General features: G+C 37.7%; 1 protein-coding gene across 10 annotated transcripts in view; it reads left to right on the forward strand.

Annotated features, from left to right (window-relative positions):
• The window catches only part of MYO5A (myosin VA), a 212,025-nt gene that overhangs the window by 154,995 nt on the left and 35,207 nt on the right, over positions 1 to 21,823 (forward strand). For 8 of the 10 annotated variants that reach the window (XR_014059930.1, XR_014059931.1, XM_081511474.1 and 5 more), the window contains 5 exons: positions 7,211 to 7,354; positions 7,586 to 7,639; positions 11,111 to 11,338; positions 17,051 to 17,151; positions 20,165 to 20,245. Coding sequence is in view for 8 of the 10 variants with exons in the window: in XM_081511474.1 (XP_081367600.1) it covers positions 7,211 to 7,354; positions 7,586 to 7,639; positions 11,111 to 11,338; positions 17,051 to 17,151; positions 20,165 to 20,245 (608 nt within the window). In the remaining 2 variants the exon portion in view is untranslated. Of the gene's footprint in view, positions 1 to 7,210; positions 7,355 to 7,585; positions 7,640 to 11,110; positions 11,339 to 13,516; positions 13,526 to 17,050; positions 17,152 to 20,164; positions 20,246 to 21,823 lie in introns of all 10 variants that reach the window. The other 2 variants (XM_081511473.1, XM_081511481.1) reach the window with 2 other exon arrangements.

Genomic DNA, 21,823 nt, shown 5'->3' on the forward strand with positions numbered 1-21,823 from the left:
TTCATTTCTCATTCTCACTTGTTTTATGTCAAGTGACTGAACTGAACTGAACAGTAGGATTTGGTACATTTTTCATCTTTTTTGAAGAATGAAGTGTGAATTGTGCTTCAGAAATCACCAACAGATCTTGGGGTATTGATACTGTCTGTCACATGCACTGACCACCAGCAGTAGGTCATGCACAGGAAGTCTTCTGTCAGTAATGAGGAAGGGTATTGACTGAACTAGTCATGCTTGTTGCTTGTGACTGAGTGCGTGCGTCTGAGATGTGGCTGGCTTTGGTTAGTGCTGTCTTCATCATGGGGCAGACCACAGTAACTCTCCTCCTTAGGACTGAGTCCATAACCTTAGCCTCAGTCTCTCTGCATTTCAGTTTCCTCCTCTATAAAGTGGCACTGCTATTATTATCTTACTTTATAGTGATGTTTTGAAGATTAAGTGAGTTAATTTTTACACACTTGCAGCAGTGTTAGATACATAGTAAGTGTTCAATAAATAAAAGTTTTTGCTCTAATAAACAGGCTTTAAATGCAGTCTAATAAAGAGACTGGGTGTGGCCAGGATCAGAAAGATGGGAATCTGTACAACTGATAATAGAAAAAGAGAGATTGATCATCAAAGGGAAGTTGGGCAGGAGAGACATGGCAATCTAAGGCTATGGCTGTCACTTTGTTCTTCAAGTTACTTACGACCTTCAGGTTTGCATTTCTTCCTGCTACTTCCTCTATAATGGCCAGGTTTACAAATCACCTCTTACAAACTAAAGGAAAACTTTCAACTCCTATATGTAGTATTCCCAAGTAACTCCTTTAGAATCCAGGGGCCAGGACAATAATGGGATCACTCTTGCGTATGAACTGATTTTTTTAATTAAAATAGATTGTTTTGAAACACAGAATTCTGATCTCAGTCATGTATTAATAGCAAAATTTGATGTAAAAATAAAGGGTTAATGTCTCGTTAGTCACAATCCCAGACGTGTGATTTCCTGTTCACAAGTTACACTGGCACCTCCACTGCTGTTTCTCTGTGGAGAACTCACCTGCTAGCTCCACTTGCCTTACAGCCCTCCCACACTTCCAGCATCTTTTGTGGTCTGGAGTTAGAAAGACCACATAACACTTTTGGGAACCATTGCTTTCCCTGCTGTGTTATGCACCTTTCTTAGTAACCATTCACTAATTATCTCAGTTCTGCTTCTGCTCTCAAGCTTCCTCACACTTGTCAAATTCAGGGAAAGCATCACTGTAACTTTCTCAGCTACTGTTAGCAATAATTCCAGGATGACTGTCAGGCCTGTCATGGTAATTTTGTGAAGAAATTCTGTTATTTTCCTGATTTTCCTCTAATGAGAGACTGTTGTTATTTTTTAGATTAGTTTTTTTTTTTTTGGACATTATTCAACTTTTTTTTTTTTAATAAATTTATTTATTTTAGTTGGGGGCTAATTACTTTACAATATTGTAGTGGTTTTTGCCATACATTGACATGAATCAGCCATGGGTTTACATGTGTTCCCCATCCTGAACCCCTCTCCCCCCTCCGTCCCCATCCCATCCCTCTGGGTCATCCCATTGCCCCAGCCCTGAGCATTTGTCTCATGCATCGAACATGGAATGGTGAAGCTTTAAAAACTAATCTAAAAAAACATTATCATATTTTTTAGATTAGTTTTTAAAGCTTCACTTTCTTGGAAAAGCCCTAGATGACAAAGTCCTTACAAACGGAAGAAAGCAAAAACAAAACCCTAGACTCTTTCCTGAGCTACATGGTCCAGTCATCCTCCTTGCTCACATGGTATGGGGAGGACAATATCTCTTCGATTATACATGTCATTAGAGATAAGAATGGGCACCATTTGGAGCACTCTTAGTTACTAATCATTATGTCTCAAACAGTTTTGCACTTGTCAAGTGTTCCTATCCATAGAATTTTGTTCTTATCTATAGCAATTAGTTAATTTTTTGTGTAATATTAGCTGGTATCTAAAGAGTTATCCTACCCTATTTTAATAAAAGGATTCCTTTTCAACAAAAATGACCGTTCAAGGCTGAGAGGAATTATTCCCAAATGATAACATTTTAAGTGCAGTGAATGAAATATTATATTCACTCATAGGATGAGGGCTTCAGTTATAGTATGAAAAAAGGATTAAATAATTAAAATTTTCAGGGACATATACATCATTAATGGGCTTCCCCAGTGGTTCAGTGGTAAAGAATCCTCCTGTAATGCCAGAGCCACAGGAGACACGGGTTCAATCCCTGCATCAGGAAGATCCCCTGGAAGGGAGGGAATGGCAAGCCACTCCATCATTCTTGCCTGGAGAATCCCCATGGACGGAAAAGCCTGGTGGGCTATAGACCAGTTCAGTTCAGTTCAGTTCAGTCGCTCAGTCGTGTCTGACTCTTTGCAACCCCATGAATTGCAGCACGCCAGGCCTCTCTGTCCATCACCAACTCCCGGAGTCTACCCAAACCCATGTCCATCGAGTCGGTGATGCCATCCAACCATCTCATCCTCTGTCGTCCCCTTCTCCTCCCGCCCCCAATCCTACCCAGCATTAGGGTCTTTTCCAATGAGTCAACCCTTCGCATGAGGCGCCCAAAGTATTGGTGTTTCAGCTTCAACATCAGACCTTCCAATGAACACCCAGGATTGAACTCTTTTAGGATGGATTGATTGGATCTCCTTGCAGTTCAAGGGACTCTCAAGAGTCTTCTCCAACACCACAGTTCAAAAGCATCAATTCTGCGGCGCTCAGCTTTCTTCACCATCCAACTCTCACATCCATACATGACCACTGGAAAAACCATAGCCTTGACTAGACAGACTTTTGTTGGCAAAGTAATGTCTCTGCTTTTAAATATGCTATCTAGGTTGGCCATAACCTTCCTTCCAAGGAGTAAGCGTCTTTTAATTTCATGGCTGCAATCACTATCAGCAGTGATTTTGGAGCCCAAAAAAATAAAGTCTGACACTGTTTCCACTCTTTCCCCATCTATTTCCCATGAAGTGATGGGACCAGATGCCATGATCTTAGTTTTCTGAACATTGAGCTTTAAGCCAACTTTTCCCCTCTCCTCTTTCACCTTCATCAAGAGGCTCTTTAGTTCTTCTTCACTTTCTGCCATACGGGTGGTGTCATCCGCATATCTGATGTTATTGATATTTCTCCCGGCAATCTTGATTCCAGCTTGTGTTTCTTCCAGCCCAGCGTTTCTCATGATGTACTCTGCATATAAGTTAAATAAGCAGGGTGACAATATACAGCCTTGACGTACTCCTTTTCCTATTTGGAACCAGTCTGTTGTTCCATGTCCAGTTCTAACTGTTGCTTCCTGACCTCATACAGGTTTCTCAAGAGACAGGTCAGATGGTCTGGTATTCCCATCTCTTTAAGAATTTTCCACAGTTTACTGTGATCCACACAGTCAAAGGCTTTGACATAGTCAATAAAGCAGAAATAGATGTTTTTCTGGAACTCTCTTGCTTTTTCAATGATCCATCAGATATTGGCAATTTGATCTCTGGTTCCTCTGCCTTTTCTAAAACCAGCTTGAACATCTGGAAGTTCACGGTTCACGTATTGCTGAAGCCTAGCTTAGAGAATTTTGAGCATTACTTTACTAGCATGTGAGACGAGTGCAATTGTGCGGTAGTTTGAGCATTCTTTGGCATTGCCTTTCTTTGGGATTGGAACGAAGACTGACCTCTTCCAGTCCTGTGGCCACTACTGAGTTTTCCAGATTTGCAGGCATATCGAGTGCAGCACTTTCACAGCATCACCTTTGAGGATTTGAAATAGCTCAACTGGAATTCCATCACCTCCACTAGCTTTGTTCGTAGTGATGCTTTCTAAGGCCCACTTGACTTCACATTCCAGGATATCTGGCTCTAGGTGAGTGATCACACCATCGTGATTCTCTGGGTCGTGAAGATCTTTTTTGTACCGTTCTTCTGTGTATTCTTGCCACCTCTTCTTAATATCTTTTGCTTCTGTTGGGTCCATACCATTTCTGTCCTTTATCGAGCCCATCTTTGCATGAAATGTTCCTTTGGTATCTCTATTTTTCTTGAAGAGATCTCTAGTCTTTTCCAATCTGTTGTTTTCCTCTATTTCTTTGCACTGATCGCTGAGGAAGGCTTTCTTATCTCTCCTTGCTATTCTTTGGAACTCTGCATTCAGATGGGAATATCTTTCCTTTTCTCCTTTGCTTTCGCTTCTCTTCTCTTCCAAGCTATCTGTAAGGCCTCCTCAGACAGCCATTTTGCTTTTTTGCATTTCTTTTCCATGGGGATTTTCTTGATCCCTGTCTCCTATACAATGTCACGAACCTCTGTCCATAGTTCATCAGGCACTCTGTCTATCAGGTCTAGACCCTTAAATCTATTTTTCACTTCCACTGTATACTCATAAGGGATTTGATCTAGGTCATACCTGAATGGTCTAGTGGTTTTCCCTACTTTCTTCAATTTAAGTCTGAATTTGGCAATAAGCAGTTCATGATCTGAGCCACAGTCTGTTCCCGGTCTTGTTTTTGCTGACTGTATAGAGCTTCTCCATCTTTGGCTTCAAAGAATATAATCAATCTGATTTTGGTGTTGACCATCTGGTGATGTCCACGTGTAGAGTCTTCTCTTGTGTTGTTGGAATAGGGTGTTTGCTATTACCAGTGCGTTCTCATGGCAAAACTCTATTAGCCTTTGCCCTGCTTCATTCTGTACTCCAAGGCCAAACCTGCCTGTTACGCCAGGTGTATCTTGACTTCCTACTTTTGCATTCCAGTCCCCCGAGCTATAGACCATAGGGTCGCAAAGAGTGGGGCATGACTGAAGTGACTTTGCACGTATACGTACATCATTAATAAGATGAACAAACATTAAAATACATAAGATGGAATGTTTATATTATAAATAAGCTAAAATATAAGTATTTGTGGGGTGTATAGAAATAAGTATTTATATGAATGAAATTCTGTAGTGATTTCATGTTCAGGGAAGATGTTATCTCTATTCTCCTCAGTCAGGACAGATCACATACCCAAACTTTTTCTTACTCTGAGCATGCTAAATGGACAGTAAGAAAAAGTCCAGGTCTAACTAGCTTGTAGATAAATGACCCTGATAACCTATAAGTGCCCCACTTCTTGGTTTAGTTGATTCTTCTTAGGTGTTTCTTTTTTTTAGAACTAGAATGATGCTGAACTTGGCACTACTAGGAATTCACAAAAGATCAAAGATAGCTAATGAATATAAAAATTATTCAACCTCATTAAATAGCAAAAAAATATAAGTTAAAACAATAATGAAATACCACTATTGGTATGTCAATTGAGCCCATTTTTTTTAATGATAACAGTCATTGCTGTTCCAGGCAAGGTGGTGGTTACTGATGGAAGTACAAACAGGCCTAGTAGACTTTAAAACATTAATGTTTAGATATTTATGTACTAGGATGTTTATTTTAGTATATTTCAATACAAAAATTAGAAATAACTTCAGTGCTCATCTGTAACATGATAATGAAGCAAATGATGGTATACATTTTAATACAGCCATCAAAAATTATGCTTTCAAGTATCATATTATAAATTTGGAAAACAATTATAATAAATGCTAAGTTTTTTAAGATGGTACAAAATTATGATGAAATATTTTTCCTGTTCTTTAAATTTATAGAAAAAATACTGGACAAAAATTGTGAGTTTTCTCTGAATATGAAGTTATACTTACAGTTCTCATTCTTGTACTTTTCTTATTTCCTAAATTTTCTATGAAAACTTATTTTGATTTTATATCAAGAAAAAACATTTTTTTAAAAAAATTGACTTTTGGAAATATAAGATTTGCTGCTCAGTTAAGACGGCTTCCCTTGTGGCTCAGCTAGTGAAGAATCCACCTGCAATGTGGGAGATCTGGGTTTGGTCCCTGAGTTGGGAAGATCACCTGGAGAAGGGAAAGGTTAATAATTATACTTTGATCATCGAATTAAATAAATAAGTTATTGTTACCATTCTCTTTCTTTCTGACAAAAAGACACTCTTTATCCTCTCCATTGAGTCTAATGATACAATTCTTTCTCTTCTTAACTCATTAAAAATTCAAACACAAAGTAAATGAGGTAAAACAATTATGACATTCTCAGAATTTCCATAATGATGATTAATTACTTCCTTTTGCTTAGCTTGTATTAGTATATCTTTATTTATCCTGGTTGTTCTTGCTGTGATTCTGTTTTGGAACCAGTTGACATACTTTTAAATGCTACTGGGTTATCTTTTAGTTTATTAAGGGCTATATATATTTTAGTTTTTTTGTTTTCTCTCTGTATGACCTCAATATATTTATACTAGCATTTCACCTTTTCAAAAATCATTTTTCTTAATTACAAAAGTAGTACATGGTTATTGTACACAAATTCAAATATAGAAATGTATGAAATTGAAAATGAAACTTTCCCATAGTACCTCCCATTCTCTAAGATAACCTTGATGGCCTTCTAGATTTTTGTATGCCATGGGCTTGGTCTATTTAAAAGTCACGTGTTTTTGTTTGTTTTTTTTTAAGAAAAATTAGATCACAATATAGATACTATCCTGTAACTTGTATATTTCACTTAATACTTTTATCTAGAACAGATTTATCTACTTGTGTAGATCTACTTCATTCTTTTTAACAGCTGTAAATATTTCATAGTTTGATTATACCAGAATTTATTTAAGTAGCTCTCCTATTGACCAGTATTTGGAGTCTTTTCAGGTTTTGTGACTACAAAAATACTACAGTGAACATCTTTTATATTGATATTTTTGTGTACTTGTGTAAGTATTTCTGTAGAATTAATTCTTAAACATAGATTTCTAGTTTAATGGATATACAGATTTAAATTTTAATGACTACAGCTCCCTTTCCCTTCTAAAGAGCCTACTTATACTTCCACCAATATCATGTAAGACACTGTTACTGACACATGGCCTTATTAAATTTTCAGTCTTTGTCAATATGATGGAGGAAAGTGGTACCTCACTGTTTTTTAATTTGCATTTCTCCATTTATTAGCTGGTTGGATGTGTTATTCATATACTCTTTGACCATTTATATTTCTCCTATAAGTTTGTCTATTTTTCTATCGAGCTGCTCATCATTTTCTCATCAGGTTTTGCATCTTATGAATCATCTTGACCATCTTATAATTTCTGGAGTTTAGGAGCCAAGTGAGAAGAAGGTGCCTCTGGACATGTCATTGTTCCTCAAGCTCCAGAAGCGGGTCACAGAGCTGGAGCAGGAGAAGCAGGTGATGCAGGATGAGCTGGACCGCAAGGAGGAGCAGGTGCTCCGCAGCAAGGCAAAGGTGAGCAGTGCTCTCCCACCCTAGGGCCATGGCAAACTGGGTTCTGTGGTCTCTTCTTTAATGGGAACTCAGGCCAGAAGTACTTTAATCAAGTAGGATTTCCTTCAAGTAGTGAGGGCTAAACTCTCCTTACTGTTTTCTGCAGAGCTAGGTAATATTCTAAGAGTAAAAAACAACAATTAAAATATAACTACTTATTTATAAAGTTCTTAACTTTATGTTTTTCCCTAGGAAGAAGAAAGACCACAGATTAGAGGTGCAGAACTGGAATATGAGTCACTCAAGGTAATGGGAAGTGTCTGGTCAAGACTTTGAATATCTTGTTTTGGCAAGAAACCCATTCAGAGCCTCTCTCTCAGAGAACATCCTTAATGGTACATGAGGCCCTAGCTTAAGCTCTTTTCAGGCATTATTTATAGCCTTGCATTGTTACCTTTTCAAAATTCTCTTTCATATAAGCTAGATTTCAGCCTAAGCAGTAGCTGCCTTTGGAGGCTGTAGAAAGTAGTAAAGGACATGGACTCTGGTGTCAGACTTCCTGGGTTCAAATGCTAGATCCACCACTATATGGCTGTATGCAAATAATCCTTTCTGTGCCTCAATTTTCTCCTCAATACAGTGGTACTAATGATAATATTTATCTTATAGGACTTTCATGAGGATTATATGAAGTAATTCATGTAAACTGTGTAGAATAGTGCCCAGCACATAGTAAAGACACAATAAATGTTGGGTGCTGTCATTATCTTCATCATTTTAAAATACAGGCACTTTATACATCAGCCTTAATTTTTAACAACAATCCTGCAAGTAAGCATTTTAATTCCCATTTTATAGATGAAGAAATCAACACTAAGAAGTAAAAGTAACTTCCTAAGATAACCCCACTAGAAACTGACAGGAGAGGACTTTGAATGTTGGTGTCTCTGACCCCAAACACCATGCTCTAACCAGATTGATTCAGAGCTGGCTGTACACCACCTGGCTCCTTCCTTTGCTTTCCAGAATCAAAATTTTGAGCCCCTAGAAGTCTGAGCTATCAGATTGTCAGCTGTCAAGTCACTCCCAGCTCCGAAAGTTTCCTAGGTTATTAATTAATTTATGAGCCTTAAATTTATTATTCTCAGATGTTTTCTGCTTATGTCAGTTTTTCAACTTTTTTTCTGCTTTTGAAAATTATGGTTTAAATAGCTGGAAAATTATAATAAGGTTCATAATTATAACCAAACAAAACTAAAAATTAGAAAAGCCACGAAATATTTAACAGTAGGCGTTTACATATACTTGAGAACTCCTGAGGTCTCTCTAAACAATCATGAAATTTTTTTTTTGTAGAAATATTATGCAAGTCTAGTCCTGATAAATTATTTCCTAATATTGTGATTTAGAACATAATCTATGCACATTAAGAGGCCCCTGTTCTGTGTGGATTGCTACTTCCCACAGTCCAGAGCCACTGACAGGTGCCTCCTCTCCAGTCTGTGTGGCATCTTGGTGTGGAGAGTGCCTGTCCTCTACCTGCCCAAACCACAATGCCTTGTTCAACTCCTTCCCCTGAAGACAGTAAGAGTGATTCTAAACACTTGACTGATAATACCTTGTATTTACCTTACAATTGGAAATGTTTTTCCTTTACCTTATCTTATTTAGTCATTGTCACACTTCTGAGATAATTTTTTATTTCCTTTATAAGATCAATTAACTGAGACCTTAAAACAGTGAAGAGATTTACTATCAGTTGGTAAAGTCTGCTCTTGAACCCAGATTGCCAAACAATAGGAAACATGCTAGGTTCCCATCATAACTTGTTTAAAAACTAATTTTCACCCCCAAAATACGATATTTACTTTTTAAATACCCCGCAGGACCTTTTTTACCCTTTCTAAATTATAACATAATTAAATATTTTGCTCCCCCAATGAAAGTACTACTAGGGTAGTACATTTTTATGTTTGTGGAAAAAGAAAAGGGTGGCAGCAAAGGGTCATCTCTATTATTCTCCTTTGTCTTTTATACTCTTTGCCTAGAAAACCAAATCATGATATGGGTTATGCAAGACAGGAATCAGATGGGATGGGATGGGACAGGCCAAAGGAAACAAGGATAGGAATCTGATCTCCAGATCTTCTGCTTCTGCCTGCCTTTCACAAAAAAATGGACAAAGAGAGACATTCTCTGTAGTGTGTTGAAAATGAAGCCCAGATCACAAAGTTCCGAAGTGTTAGCGCAGTGTTTCTCGAAATGTGGTCCCTGGGCCATTTGCGTTAACATCACCTGGAAACTTGATGGAAAATCGAATCTGTGGGCTTCACACCAAATCTAAAGCCCTCCACCCTCTAGGTGATTCTGATGCACGTTAAAGTTTGGGAAACATGGCATCAGAGCTTAGGTGTTGAAGTAGAGACATTCATATGTTTTCTGTTGCAGAAACAGAAATACGAATCTGATTACTTTGGTGGGATACTGGAGATAGGAAGGAGCATTCATTTACACATAAGAATGAACAATCCGTGAAAGAAAACGTTATAAATTCTTAAACCAGAAAAAAAGAGGACTTCAGATAGTCTTAGTATGACATGTTGAAAGGTCTAATTTGATGCTACAAACCTAAGATTGCTTCTCTGGAAGAAACAATAAAATGTTTTATGTTTGTATGGAAGTGTCTGGTCAAGACTTTGAATATCTTGTTTTGGCAAGAAACCCATTCAGAGCCTCTCTCTCAGAGAACATCCTTAATGGTACATGAGGCCCTAGCTTAAGCTCTTTTCAGGCATTATTTCTAGCCTTGCATTGTTACCTTTTCAAAATTCTCTTTCATATAAGCTAGATTTCAGCCTAAGCAGTAGGCTCTTTCATTATCTCACTTAGCACCATATGCTAAATAAATCAGCATGGTACTTTTAATGCCTGTTTGCTTCACTATTTCCTACCCAGTATCCTATGACCTTTGTATTTTAGTGTCAGTAAACAGAGTTTAGCATCAGAACTCTATTTTGGGTTCCTGTTGCCATTGTTTGAGCAGAGCGTGCCAAGGGCAGTGCTAACTAGTGACATGAGGATGGCTGGTGGTATGTGAAAGTATGGAGGTGGTGAAGGATGTGTGTGTCCATCTGGATGGCTGAAGGAAGAGGTGGCCCATCCTCTCCTTCCACTTCTCAAGGTTTCTGCCAGCACCTTCCCAAGATTGTCACACAGGAAAGAAGTTTCAAAAATATATTGTTGTTATTGAAACACTATAGAGAATTTTATTAGCTTAAATGTCATGTAATTTCTTAATTAGAAGCCTAAAATTTCAGTGGTTTTTCTCGTCCACTTTACAAAGGAGATAAGAGGATGCTACTCAATATTTCAGGGATCTGCTCATCTGAACCATTCATTATATGTAACCTGACAGTTGGACCCTCATACTTGCACTTATATTTACACACAAAGAAAACCTGAGCTTCTTAGTACTTATCCAAACTCATACCTAAGGACTCAGCATTCTCTTCAGGCCTGTGAACACACCCTGGGCAGACCTGGATCAAATTTGATTCTGAAATCTGGGTTGATGAAGCAAACTATCATTCACCTTGCTCAGTTGCACTTGATGTTGTCTTTCTGAATTTGCGGAGCTGAGTTCCAGGAGAGCCGTTCACTAGGGTGGCTCTGGTGATCTTTTCCAGCAGAATTCTTCTGCTCTCCTGGGAAAAGGTAAGTAATCCTATGTAAAGCTGAGGAAGACAGTGATGAACCATTCTTTGTCTCATCCCACAGCGTCAAGAACTAGAGTCAGAAAACAAAAAACTGAAAAATGAGCTAAATGAGTTACGAAAGGCCCTCAGTGAGAAAAGTGCCCCTGAGGTGACTGCCCCAGGTGCGCCAGCCTACCGTGTCCTTATGGAGCAGCTGACCTCTGTGAGTGAGGAGCTCGATGTCCGCAAGGAGGAAGTCCTCATCCTGAGGTCTCAGCTGGTGAGCCAGAAGGAAGCCATCCAACCCAAGGTGAGCATGAGCAAGTGGCAAAGGTGGGTGTTGGGGACTGGCCTCTTCCTGTTCTTTCCCTCCAATTTATGTGAAGGAAACATAAGTATATTTAGTCTAATTGAGAATATCATCATTTGAAAAAAAGAAACTCAGCATTGTTTAAAAACTGTTGCAAACACCAATTAGACTGAGCAAGAAGCAAGTGAAATCCCAACTGCTTCTCAAATTTTCACCTCTCACTCATTAATAAAGGGCTTTTAGAATGAATATTTTTATAGTAATCTGACCATGATAAATTTTGATCAGAAATACAATTCTGTTAAGTACAAAAATCCATAAATTACCTTGCTGTGGGAAGCCAGTAAATACAATTTTAAATTATTTGTTGAAAATAGCCTGTTTACCTGGGAAGATAACACATGTAACGATTATACATGAGATCAATGAAGAGAAGCGACATGGAGATGATTTCTGCTCACCTCAGGGAATTCTGTTTAATGTGGGAGTGGGCTCAGATGGAAGGGGCTATATTTAGTGATTCTACAGAAGGGACCTAGGATGGAGAATATAGATGGTTCTTTGAAGTCCTTCCCTGCCCTCCAGTAACTTCAGATCCAACACTGCTGTGTGTTGGTGAGAAGTGGGCTTTTTGTCATTTGATACCAGAGAGAATTCAAGTAATCATCATAAAACCCAGTCTTCATTCCTCCTTGCCCATGTTCATGCAGCAAAGTGTTACCAAGAATTAGGCAATCAAGTATCCCAGCTGCATGACATGCCATGTGAAAAATGACTGTAATTCAGACAGAGGCCATTATATGCCATACAATATCACTTACACGTGAAATGTAAAAACAGAAGCAGATTCATAGAACAAGCTAGTGATTGCAGGGTAGGAGGGATGTAGGCTGTTGGGTAAAATAGGTGAAGGCAATTAAGAGGTACAAATTTGCAGTTATAAATAAGTCATAGGGATGTAATTTATAGCATAGGGAATATAGTCATTAGTACTGTAATAATTGGTGACAAATAGTAATTAGACATTTTAATGATCATGATCATTTTGTAATCTATAAAAATATCTACTCACTTTGTTGCATGAATGAAACTAATATAATATTGTATATCAATATAATTCAATTTTTTAAAAGCTATAGTATATAATGAATGGGATGCCTAGAAGGTTCAAGAGCACTTCTCTTAGCAATGGTAGTTCTGCATGTGGTTAAATACCAGACCTGGCACATGACGTACTTGATAACAACTCACACAGGGGACTGAGCCTCTGAGAAACAAGCCTCCCTCTGCATGCTAGCTGGAGTAGAGTCCAAAATGAGGATCCCTTTGTCTGGTTTCCTGTGACAAACTGATATTCTATAATAACCAGAAACTTTAGTAAAAGTTAATGGAAAGAAAAATGAACCAAGGAACATGAAAACAGCTCAGCTCACAAGAGCATGTAGTTCTGGTATCACTTTGGTATCACACACTCTCACCTACCGGCCTTACATATTCCATGTGACGACTCCTCTCCAGCCCCTATTGGGCTGGCCCTATCTAACCAATATCTCTGCTCTCCAGGTTCTCAGCCCACACATAGCATCAGCTTGTTCTCTCTTATGAGAAATGCACAGGACACTGACAGACCTTTCAATCCCAGGGCTGTTTGTCCCACTCCGTTTCTAGTCAAGAGACATTTCACAACTCCTTTGCAGGCAGTGACACCCCATGAGCCAGGTGATGATAGAGCCCAGCCACATCTAGTTTACCTGCTCTACCTCTGCAAGTGCTCTGGGAGGCTTCACTTGGACTAATGAATGACCTCCTGTCAAGGCATTACTGAAACTCTCACAAACCTAAGATAAGAATTTCACCCCAATACATGAGCAGGAGGCTTGTTTTCTCACATCCTCACAAATACTGTACAATTAGAAAAATCAAAACAACTCAAAAAGAATTTCAACTGAAAATTAAGAGTTGCCATTCCATAAATATGTATTAACGTCCACCTCATGCCAGTTCCATGGATACTAATTTACATACAGAGTTAGTTTTTGGAGAAACCAGTCATGGTTGTTTTCACAGTTAGCTTTTTTCTGTTTTGATGGGGATTCATTGATGGAATTTATTTATGGAACTAAGAGTTTGTTGTTTTTTCCATTTGTTTTTCGTGCTTGCTGACTTGTGATTTTTCAGGATGACAAGGTAATTCTAATTTTTTAATTGTTTAGCAAATACTTCTATTTAATCCTAATTTTTAGTTTGCAAGTATCCCTCAATATATGCATTTGATCCTTTCTGGCCACCACATCTACTTTGGTATTTACAAATTAATTTCCTGTTTGACCTCTTCCTATTTGAGAAGTCAGTGGTAAAATTATGGATGTCATAGGTTCCTGTCTGGAGCACAGAGAGGCCTCCATGACTTTTGAACTCATAGTCAGCTCTGTGACGCTCAGTGGTAGTAATGGTGGGCCCCCACAAGCGGGGAGGAAAGCCCTTAACTCAGAAGCACAAGCTCTTCTTTCTACCAGCTGTGGGTTTGTTAGCCAAGGGTGAGGAGGAGCCTGAGGAGCTGAGCACCCCCTTCTTGGGAAGGGTGGGATTTTCCTACATGGCGCAACTCTTTCAGAACTTCTGGTTCCTGTCTTGGCAGAAACTCTTTGAGCAGTGAGTAAGGAACTTCCTAGCGCTGGTAGTCTGAGTCTGATCCCATACTTACCTGTTTCTTAGCTAAGGTAGACCAGAGGAGGGAAGGACTGGCTACTTTATACCATCTTTCCTTTGGACTGGCTCACTAGATCAACTTATCTAATTTACTAAAAGTTCAAAACCACATCATATAGGTTCTCAGATGTCAGAGAATACATGTAGCATTATTCTATATAGAAACTGGTTCTTTGAGTTATTACTTAAAACTAAAACTTCTGAGTGTGGGGAATTCCTTGGCAGTCTAGTGGTTAGGACTCCGTGCTTCACTACAGGGGCACGGGTTCAATCCATGGTTGGGCAACTAAGGTCCCACAAGCCATGCCGCACAGCCAATTAAAAAAAATAAATAAATCTGAGTATGGCTTTTTAAGAATAGAAAGATTTTCTGCCTTAATAAAAGAGAAAAAAAGAAATTTTCTATCAAATGTACAGTAAAATATTTCTAAAACATAGCTAAAATGCTTTTTAAATGCTATTTGTAGTGTTTATGTGAAAGATTTTTAAAATTCAGTAGAATATAAATTCTTTATAGCTTTTTTTCTCTTTTTTTTTCTTTATAGCATTTATCATATTTTAAGTATGAATTTGTAAACTCACAAAAGGACAGCATTAGCATATAAGTGGGATTTTTTTTTTTTTAATAAATACTGGAATTCAAAAGCAAGTATTTATGGGCCTCTTGTTGGCATTAAAGTTATCTTGGTCTCTAAGATCACAACATTTGAAGTGTATTTCATTATCTCCACTTTACTGTGAGACCTGGATTTAGAGCAAATGTTGACTGAAGGATTAGGCATATACTATTTAGACAAATAGAGTGGGCCCATGGATTCTAAAGGGTGTTATGCTTTAGAGACTATTAGAACGGTTGTTCTTATTGTCTATTCTTGCCCTGGTTTAGGAGGGATAGAGGGCGGCTGAGTAGTAGCAAAATTTTGAAATTATATTGGTTGTCAAACAGATTAGACCAAAAAAGAAAAAAAAGGAAGTAAAAATGTTAGCAGTAAAGTCCTCTCTATACAAAATCATTAGTTATTCTGACCTGCCAGATGTTTATTTCAAAAGCTTATATACTATTCCTATACCATAACAGAGTAAAAAACATTGAATAACAGCAGATGGTAGATATTTCCAAGGAGCTATATCCTTCCCATTTATATATATCTAAAGATGTGAGAGAAAACTTTAGTTTTGCTGAAACATATAATCTAAACACCACTTTTTTTGTACTGAGTTTTTAACAGAAAAATGAGTTTTGTGTCAAACTTTTCATATTTCTTAGGGCGTTTGTTTTGTTATAATCAGTCCAGGAGTAGAAGAAAGAACAGCTTTGTACATTCCATTGAATACTTTCTTGGTGTTCTTGCCTGGTTATTGTTTTAAAGCTATATACACTGGATGGATAGATGGATGGATAGATAGATAGTTAGATAGAAATAAATATATTTAAAATTGTATATACAGCATTAGAATAGTAACCAGGCAAGAACACTGATTTTTTTTTTTTTCTTTGAAAAACATTTTATTTTTATAAAATTTCTCTAGTGATCAAAATATTACAGAGTCATTGCAGAATATTTAGAAAGCCTAGAAATATATAAACAAAAAGAAAAAAATTACTACCCAGAGATGCCCTGTTAAAATCTCAGCAGTTTTACTTCTGATTTTTTCTATTTTATTTTTTCCTTATATGTTTGAGATCATAACTGATATTTTAACCTTCTGTCTTTTCAACATACCATAGAGTATTTTTTAAAAAATTATTTTAAACTTTATAAGGGTAATTATTGATGATGGAATGGTGCATCATCTGGCTTGGCTGTAATAAACCTATTTCTCTGGACATTTCTTTTTTTTTTTTTTTTTTTTTTTATAAATTTATTTATTTTAGTTGGGGGCTAATTACTTTACAATATTGTAATAGTTTTTGCCATACATTGACAAGAATCAGCCATGGGTTTACATGTGTTCCCCTTCCCGAACCCCCCACCCACCTCCCTCCCCCTCTCATCCTTCTGGATCATCCCATTGCCCCGGCCCTGAGCCCTTGTCACATGCATCGAACATGGAATGGTGCTCTGTTTCACATATGACAATACACATGTCTCAATGCCATTCTCCCAGAACGTCCCACCCTCACCTTCTCCCTCAGAGTCCATAAAATTGTTCCATGCATCTGTGTCTCTTATTCTGTCTCGCATATAGGGTTATCGTTACCATCTTTCAGATTCCATATATATGCATTAGTATACTGTATTGTTGTTTTTCTTTCTGGCTTACTTCACTCTGTATAATGGGCTCCAGTTTCATCCATCTCAGTAGAACCGGTTCAAATGTACTTTTTTTAATGGCTGAGTAATATTCCATTGTGTATATGTACCACAGCTTCCTTATCCATTCATCTGCTGATGGACATCTAGGTTGCTTCCATGTCCTGGCTATTGTAAACAGTGCTGCGATGAACATTGGGGTACACGCGTCTCTTTCAATTCTGGTTTCCTCAGTGTATATGCCCAGCAGTGGGATTGCTGGGTCATATGGCAGTTCTATTCCCAGTTTTTTAAGGAATCTCCACACTCTTCTCCATAGTGGCTGTACTAGTTTGCATTCCCACCAACAGTGTAAGAGGGTTCCCTTTTCTCCACACCCTCTCCAGCATTTATTGCTTGTAGACTTTTGGATAGCAGCCATTCTGACTGGTGGAACACTGATATTTATGTATGTATTTCACACAGCATAAAACAGACATGGCCCATCAATGATTTTGTTTACTCTGGAATTGCACCATCTTTGTAGTAGAGTGTTAGGGATTCTCAAGAGAGGGACTGGAGGTGCCTCATTCTCTTAACTGCCTGTGCCTCACTCTCTGTAGTCACCCTGGGGCTAGGGCAGATGCTCTGGTGGGGCAGGTGTGTTGTGGAACATGTAAATCCCCTATTCTGTTAGAAAGAAAAATGTTACATGTGGTCCAAAGCTTTTGACTTAACACTTAATATGGAAATGTCTTTTCCCCTTTAGAACACAATGACAGATTCCACAATACTTTTAGAAGATGTACAAAAAATGAAAGATAAAGGTGAAATAGCACAAGCATATATTGGTTTGAAAGAAACCAACAGGTAAGTTGATCTTTCTTTATTCATTTTGGTTTAATCATGTTGATTTTTAGCCTTTAAGCCAGCCTCTTGTACAGTGAGTACAAGTGTTTATGCACTGTTTTGTTAGATATCAGCTGACCTTCAAAAGGGATCCAAAGTTTCCAATATATTCCCAGTTAAAATCTCATTTATAAAACAGTAGCATTACTGATAAGAAATTGAAAGGAAAATATTCTTTACATCAAGGGAGTATATTTCTGTGTTTTTAGGGCCTTAGCCTTGAGAGAGAAAATCAATTGCTTACTCTATAGCTTGGACTATCTCGGGTAGTCACTTCCATTTGTTATTCAGGATGGTTATTTATGAAGATTTGTAGGGGCAGCTGCTGCTGCTGCTAAGTCGCTTCAGTCGTGTCCGACTCTTTGCGACCCCATAGACAGCAGCCCACCAGGCTCCCCGTACCTGGGATTCTCCAGGCAAGAACACTGGAATGGGTTGCCATTTCCTTCTCCAAGGCATGAAAGTGAAAAGGGAAAGTGAAGTCGCTCAGTTGTGTCCGACTCTTAACAATCCCATGGACTGCAGCCTTCCAGACTCCTCCGTCCATGGGATTTTCCAGGCTGCAGCTTTCAGTAATTGAAATTTAATGTAAAGAGAAGTGATAAAGTAGCTGAATCACACCTGTGTTGGCCATATAATTCTCGAAGAGTACCATGACTTCCCAGGATGGGACCTTGAAATTTGAGACCAAGTTTTTGTCACGTTTCCTAAGATGTTCTAAGAAAATCCTAACTCTGGTTTTTATCTCATTTACTCTAAACATGAATGAAGTTGTGGATGACACTTAGCTCAGTCTTAAGAGTCCTGGATGGGCTGAGAATGCAGATTTGCACAGTCACTAAATGACTGAACTTTCCCTGTAGCTAAGATTATCACTGCTCATTTCTGAAATTCCTCGGCCTTTCTGCCACTCCTGCTTCCCAAAGAAACTTCATGCTATTAAACTCTGAACTTAAAAGACTGCATACTTAAAAGAACTTGGCCAGTGATGATAACAGAGATTATCAGTGCACATCTAGATCTCCTGATGCATAATATCAGAATTGGTGTACAGAAATACTTCACAGACTAAAGAATACTGCCATGCAAGATATAAGGTATTTACTACCTTCTTTTATGGACAAGAGTAGAGAATGCTTATAAAAGTATTTGGTTAAACTTAAATTTTAATTTATGAATGTAAGTTGTAAGCATACCTTATAGCTGAGAACGTGTTAGTGTAAAAAGAGCTATATTAAATTGTTCATCCATCCACTCAGCTATTCAGTCACCAGATATATATTGTATGCCTGTTTTATCCCAGACCATGTGCCAAATACTGGCAATAGAACATTAAGCAAGATAAATGAAGTCCTTCCCTTCACAGAGTTTATAGAGTGTTGAGGAAATAGCCAAGAGAATTTAGACTTCTCTCCAATGACAGTGGAAGCTGTTGAAAGATTTTTAGTAGGAGAATGGTATGATGAGATTGGAAGGCTAGCCCTGGCTTTTATGTAAAAGCATAGACTGTAGTGGAACAAGATTAAAACCATAAAGACCAGTTAAGAGGTTATTCCCATAATTGAATGACCGATTATGGTGACTTTGACTTAGTTGATAGCCATTGGGATTGAAAGAAGTGGGACACTTAGAAAGATACTTGAGAAGATGAGGTGAGCAGCCTTGCAGTTTACTGGATGTGTGGTCAGGGGAGGGGGATCATGAAGGGCAACTCCGCAGCACCTGCGGTGGATACTTGGTTGGATATAGTGACGCCATTTCACGACCCTGGTTCTGGGATATGGGGAAGTACAGGAAATTATCAGTAGATTTACAAATATTTAAGGAAGTAGGAAGACATCAAAGAAGAGAACTTCATTCGGCGATTGAAAATATAGATCTGAAACAGGAGAGAGATGTGGGCTGAGATGTAAATATTGAAGTCATCGGCATGTAATAATACAGTTGAGCCATGCAAATAGATCAACTCTCCAGGGAGAGATGGTAAATAGAAAGTAGAAGAGCAGTCTATGAAATTTGTTTTATGTAAACATGGTATCAACAACAAAAGTCTAGTAAGAGGAATAAGATCCTGGGCTCTGTAGTCAGATAGCACCTGCCAGCTATCTAACTTCTAAACCTTGGTGTCTTCTTCTGCAATATGGCAAATGGTATATACTGTTACTAGGAGAACTAAATGAAATAATGCCTGTGGAAGGATGTAAAACAGTGTCTGATACTTGGCAAACACTCAAAATATCATTTTTATACAATTGGTAGAAAAAAACCTCTGATCAGTTTCATCACTTTTATTTGTTAATTATACACACTTTTAATAAAATGTGTGACTTTTCTAATATAAAAGCAGTTTCCCCAGGTCTTAAAATTAGTTTTTGACACAAAAATTTTTTTTAAAGTTGTGTCATAAAAGCTGGGAACTTTGGACATATTTATCAGTTACTCCTATAAGAACTTTTAAAAGCAATTTTAAAAATACAAAACTAGATTTTATCAAGCTAAAACAAATTCCTACCCAGAAGACTTAAAACTTCATTTTGAAGTGAATTATGAAGATTGCCACACGAAGACAATAGCTTAAATTTTCATTCTATATATGTATGATTATTGTGGTTCGTCTCTAACATAATGTGTGACATAAGATCACTCTGCTAGCTGAACAAAATGTTAAAAACAGAACATCTTTCTCACCTCCTGAGTCATTTATTATTTTGCAGGAAAAGTAGCTCTGGATCCTTGATTATTTTGTTTTAAATTCTTGACCTTTACATGTGATGTTACATATTACTCATTTAAAAAAATATATTAACCAAAAATAATTTCTGTGGTAATGTCTTAAAGTCATCTGTAATTAATAAAGACAGTCCTAGTGACTTAATAACATGTTGAAATACCGTGTGCTACCGTTGACCATCGCCATCTCATTACCACCCTGTATCCCTTTGTGTTTTGCATTGTTGTTCCTTTTGCATGGAAGATCATCTGCTATGGATTGCCATGAGTTGAATGAGGATGGAGAGCTGTTGCTGGTTTATGAAGGGTTAAAACAAGCCAACAGGTTATACTTGTCTCCTCAAAATGGAATGTTATTAATTTGTTGTTTTCCTTACTAACAGTGGCCTCCTTACTTTAACTTCTGTATTTCTTATACGTTGTCTTCTCGGGTAAATTTCAGACACTAAAATTTGTGAATATCTTACTAAGAGTGGAAGAAAACCTAAACCTCTCAACTAGAGCCCAAACAACTGTAGGAAAGATTAATACATATTACTTAGCGGTTTCTTGTTTGGAATCATGATCAATTCAAAGGATATCTGTGCCTGGGCAATATAGCTACATTCTCATATATTATCATCATGCTGCCTAACAGCAGTATTAAGTACACGACTTGGCATTCAGTGTGGTTATTGTGAAATTCAGATTTGTGAAACAGCAAACCGGGAGGGTTTCCTGCACAGCTATAGTTCAAAATAATTACCCAAACTCATCATGTTAAACATGTTTAGGAGAAAGCAAATAAAATTAAAACAGCAACACCTTTCTAACATAGATGCTCATCTCCTCTAGTGATACTTGTGTCTTAAAATCTTAAAAATACGGGGTTTTTTTGGTCCTAAAAATACTGTTTTTATGTCTTAAAAATATCATTTCAGTGATTAATTTTTAAACTACTTAATAGACTGTTTTGTTCAAAGAGCTTCTAGTTATTCTGCTTTTTTCTTATCACACACTGTTGTCATTAACTTTGTGGTGTTATTGGTTTAAATCCTTCGGAAATTTCGTAATCCCCAAAATATTTTTAGTCTGTTGTTTACTCTTTGCTTATAATAGTATCAGTAAGTTTTGCCCAGCATTTGGTAACCAAGGGGATTGGAATAAAAATGTCTTTTCTTTCTTCCTGTTAGTTAATTCCTATCTGTAACTTTGTCTTGTCTTTGGGAAAGGGAGTGAATGTAGAATGGGGGTGCCTGGTAGAGGGAGGTTGCCAGCTGGCTCTGGTATTCTCTGGCCAGCGCCCTAGTCCATGGCACAGCTGACCTGTATGTTTGCTCAAAGAAGCAGTAACCACTCTGTTGGTCCCACTAATAGTGATCTTCCAAAACCATATCTTGTTAGGATTCTCTTACTGATAAGGAAGGTTATAGGGGAAAAGAAGATGACAAATTTAAAATATAAACAAAATTTCAGAACTCGGTCTACGTTTGGATAAATCTGTATGTATTTCAGAATAGCACTCTAGCCTTTCTCCCGTTCAGAGGTAAAAGTAAAAGTGGGGCCCTGGTCACAACCCCCTGCCTGGGATTAGTAATTCTGAAGGTCTTCAAGGCAGATTTAATTAAAGTGGGCATTTGTAATCTTGCCCTCCATAGTGATTGTTTTGTGTCAAAGGCATTATAGTAATACTAATTTTCCCAACTTAAATGCTACTTTAAATTAATGCTACTGCAAATATAGTAAGCCAGGTTAAAGTTATGTCTTTTAATTGTTTTAGTCATCATTTCCTATGAAGCTTTCAAAGGAGTAAAATTCTCCTGTTTTTCAGGGCCTCTGAGAACTTTGTATTTGTAGCAGGGTCCTCAATTTAGAAAGACACATATGTGAGTGCATTCATTTCGTTTCTGGCTCCATTTGAGTT

The sequence above is a fragment of the Giraffa tippelskirchi genome, chromosome 7, assembly GCF_054371585.1.
Source record: "Giraffa tippelskirchi isolate mGirTip1 chromosome 7, T2T-mGirTip1v1.2.pri, whole genome shotgun sequence".
NCBI lineage: Eukaryota > Metazoa > Chordata > Mammalia > Artiodactyla > Giraffidae > Giraffa > Giraffa tippelskirchi.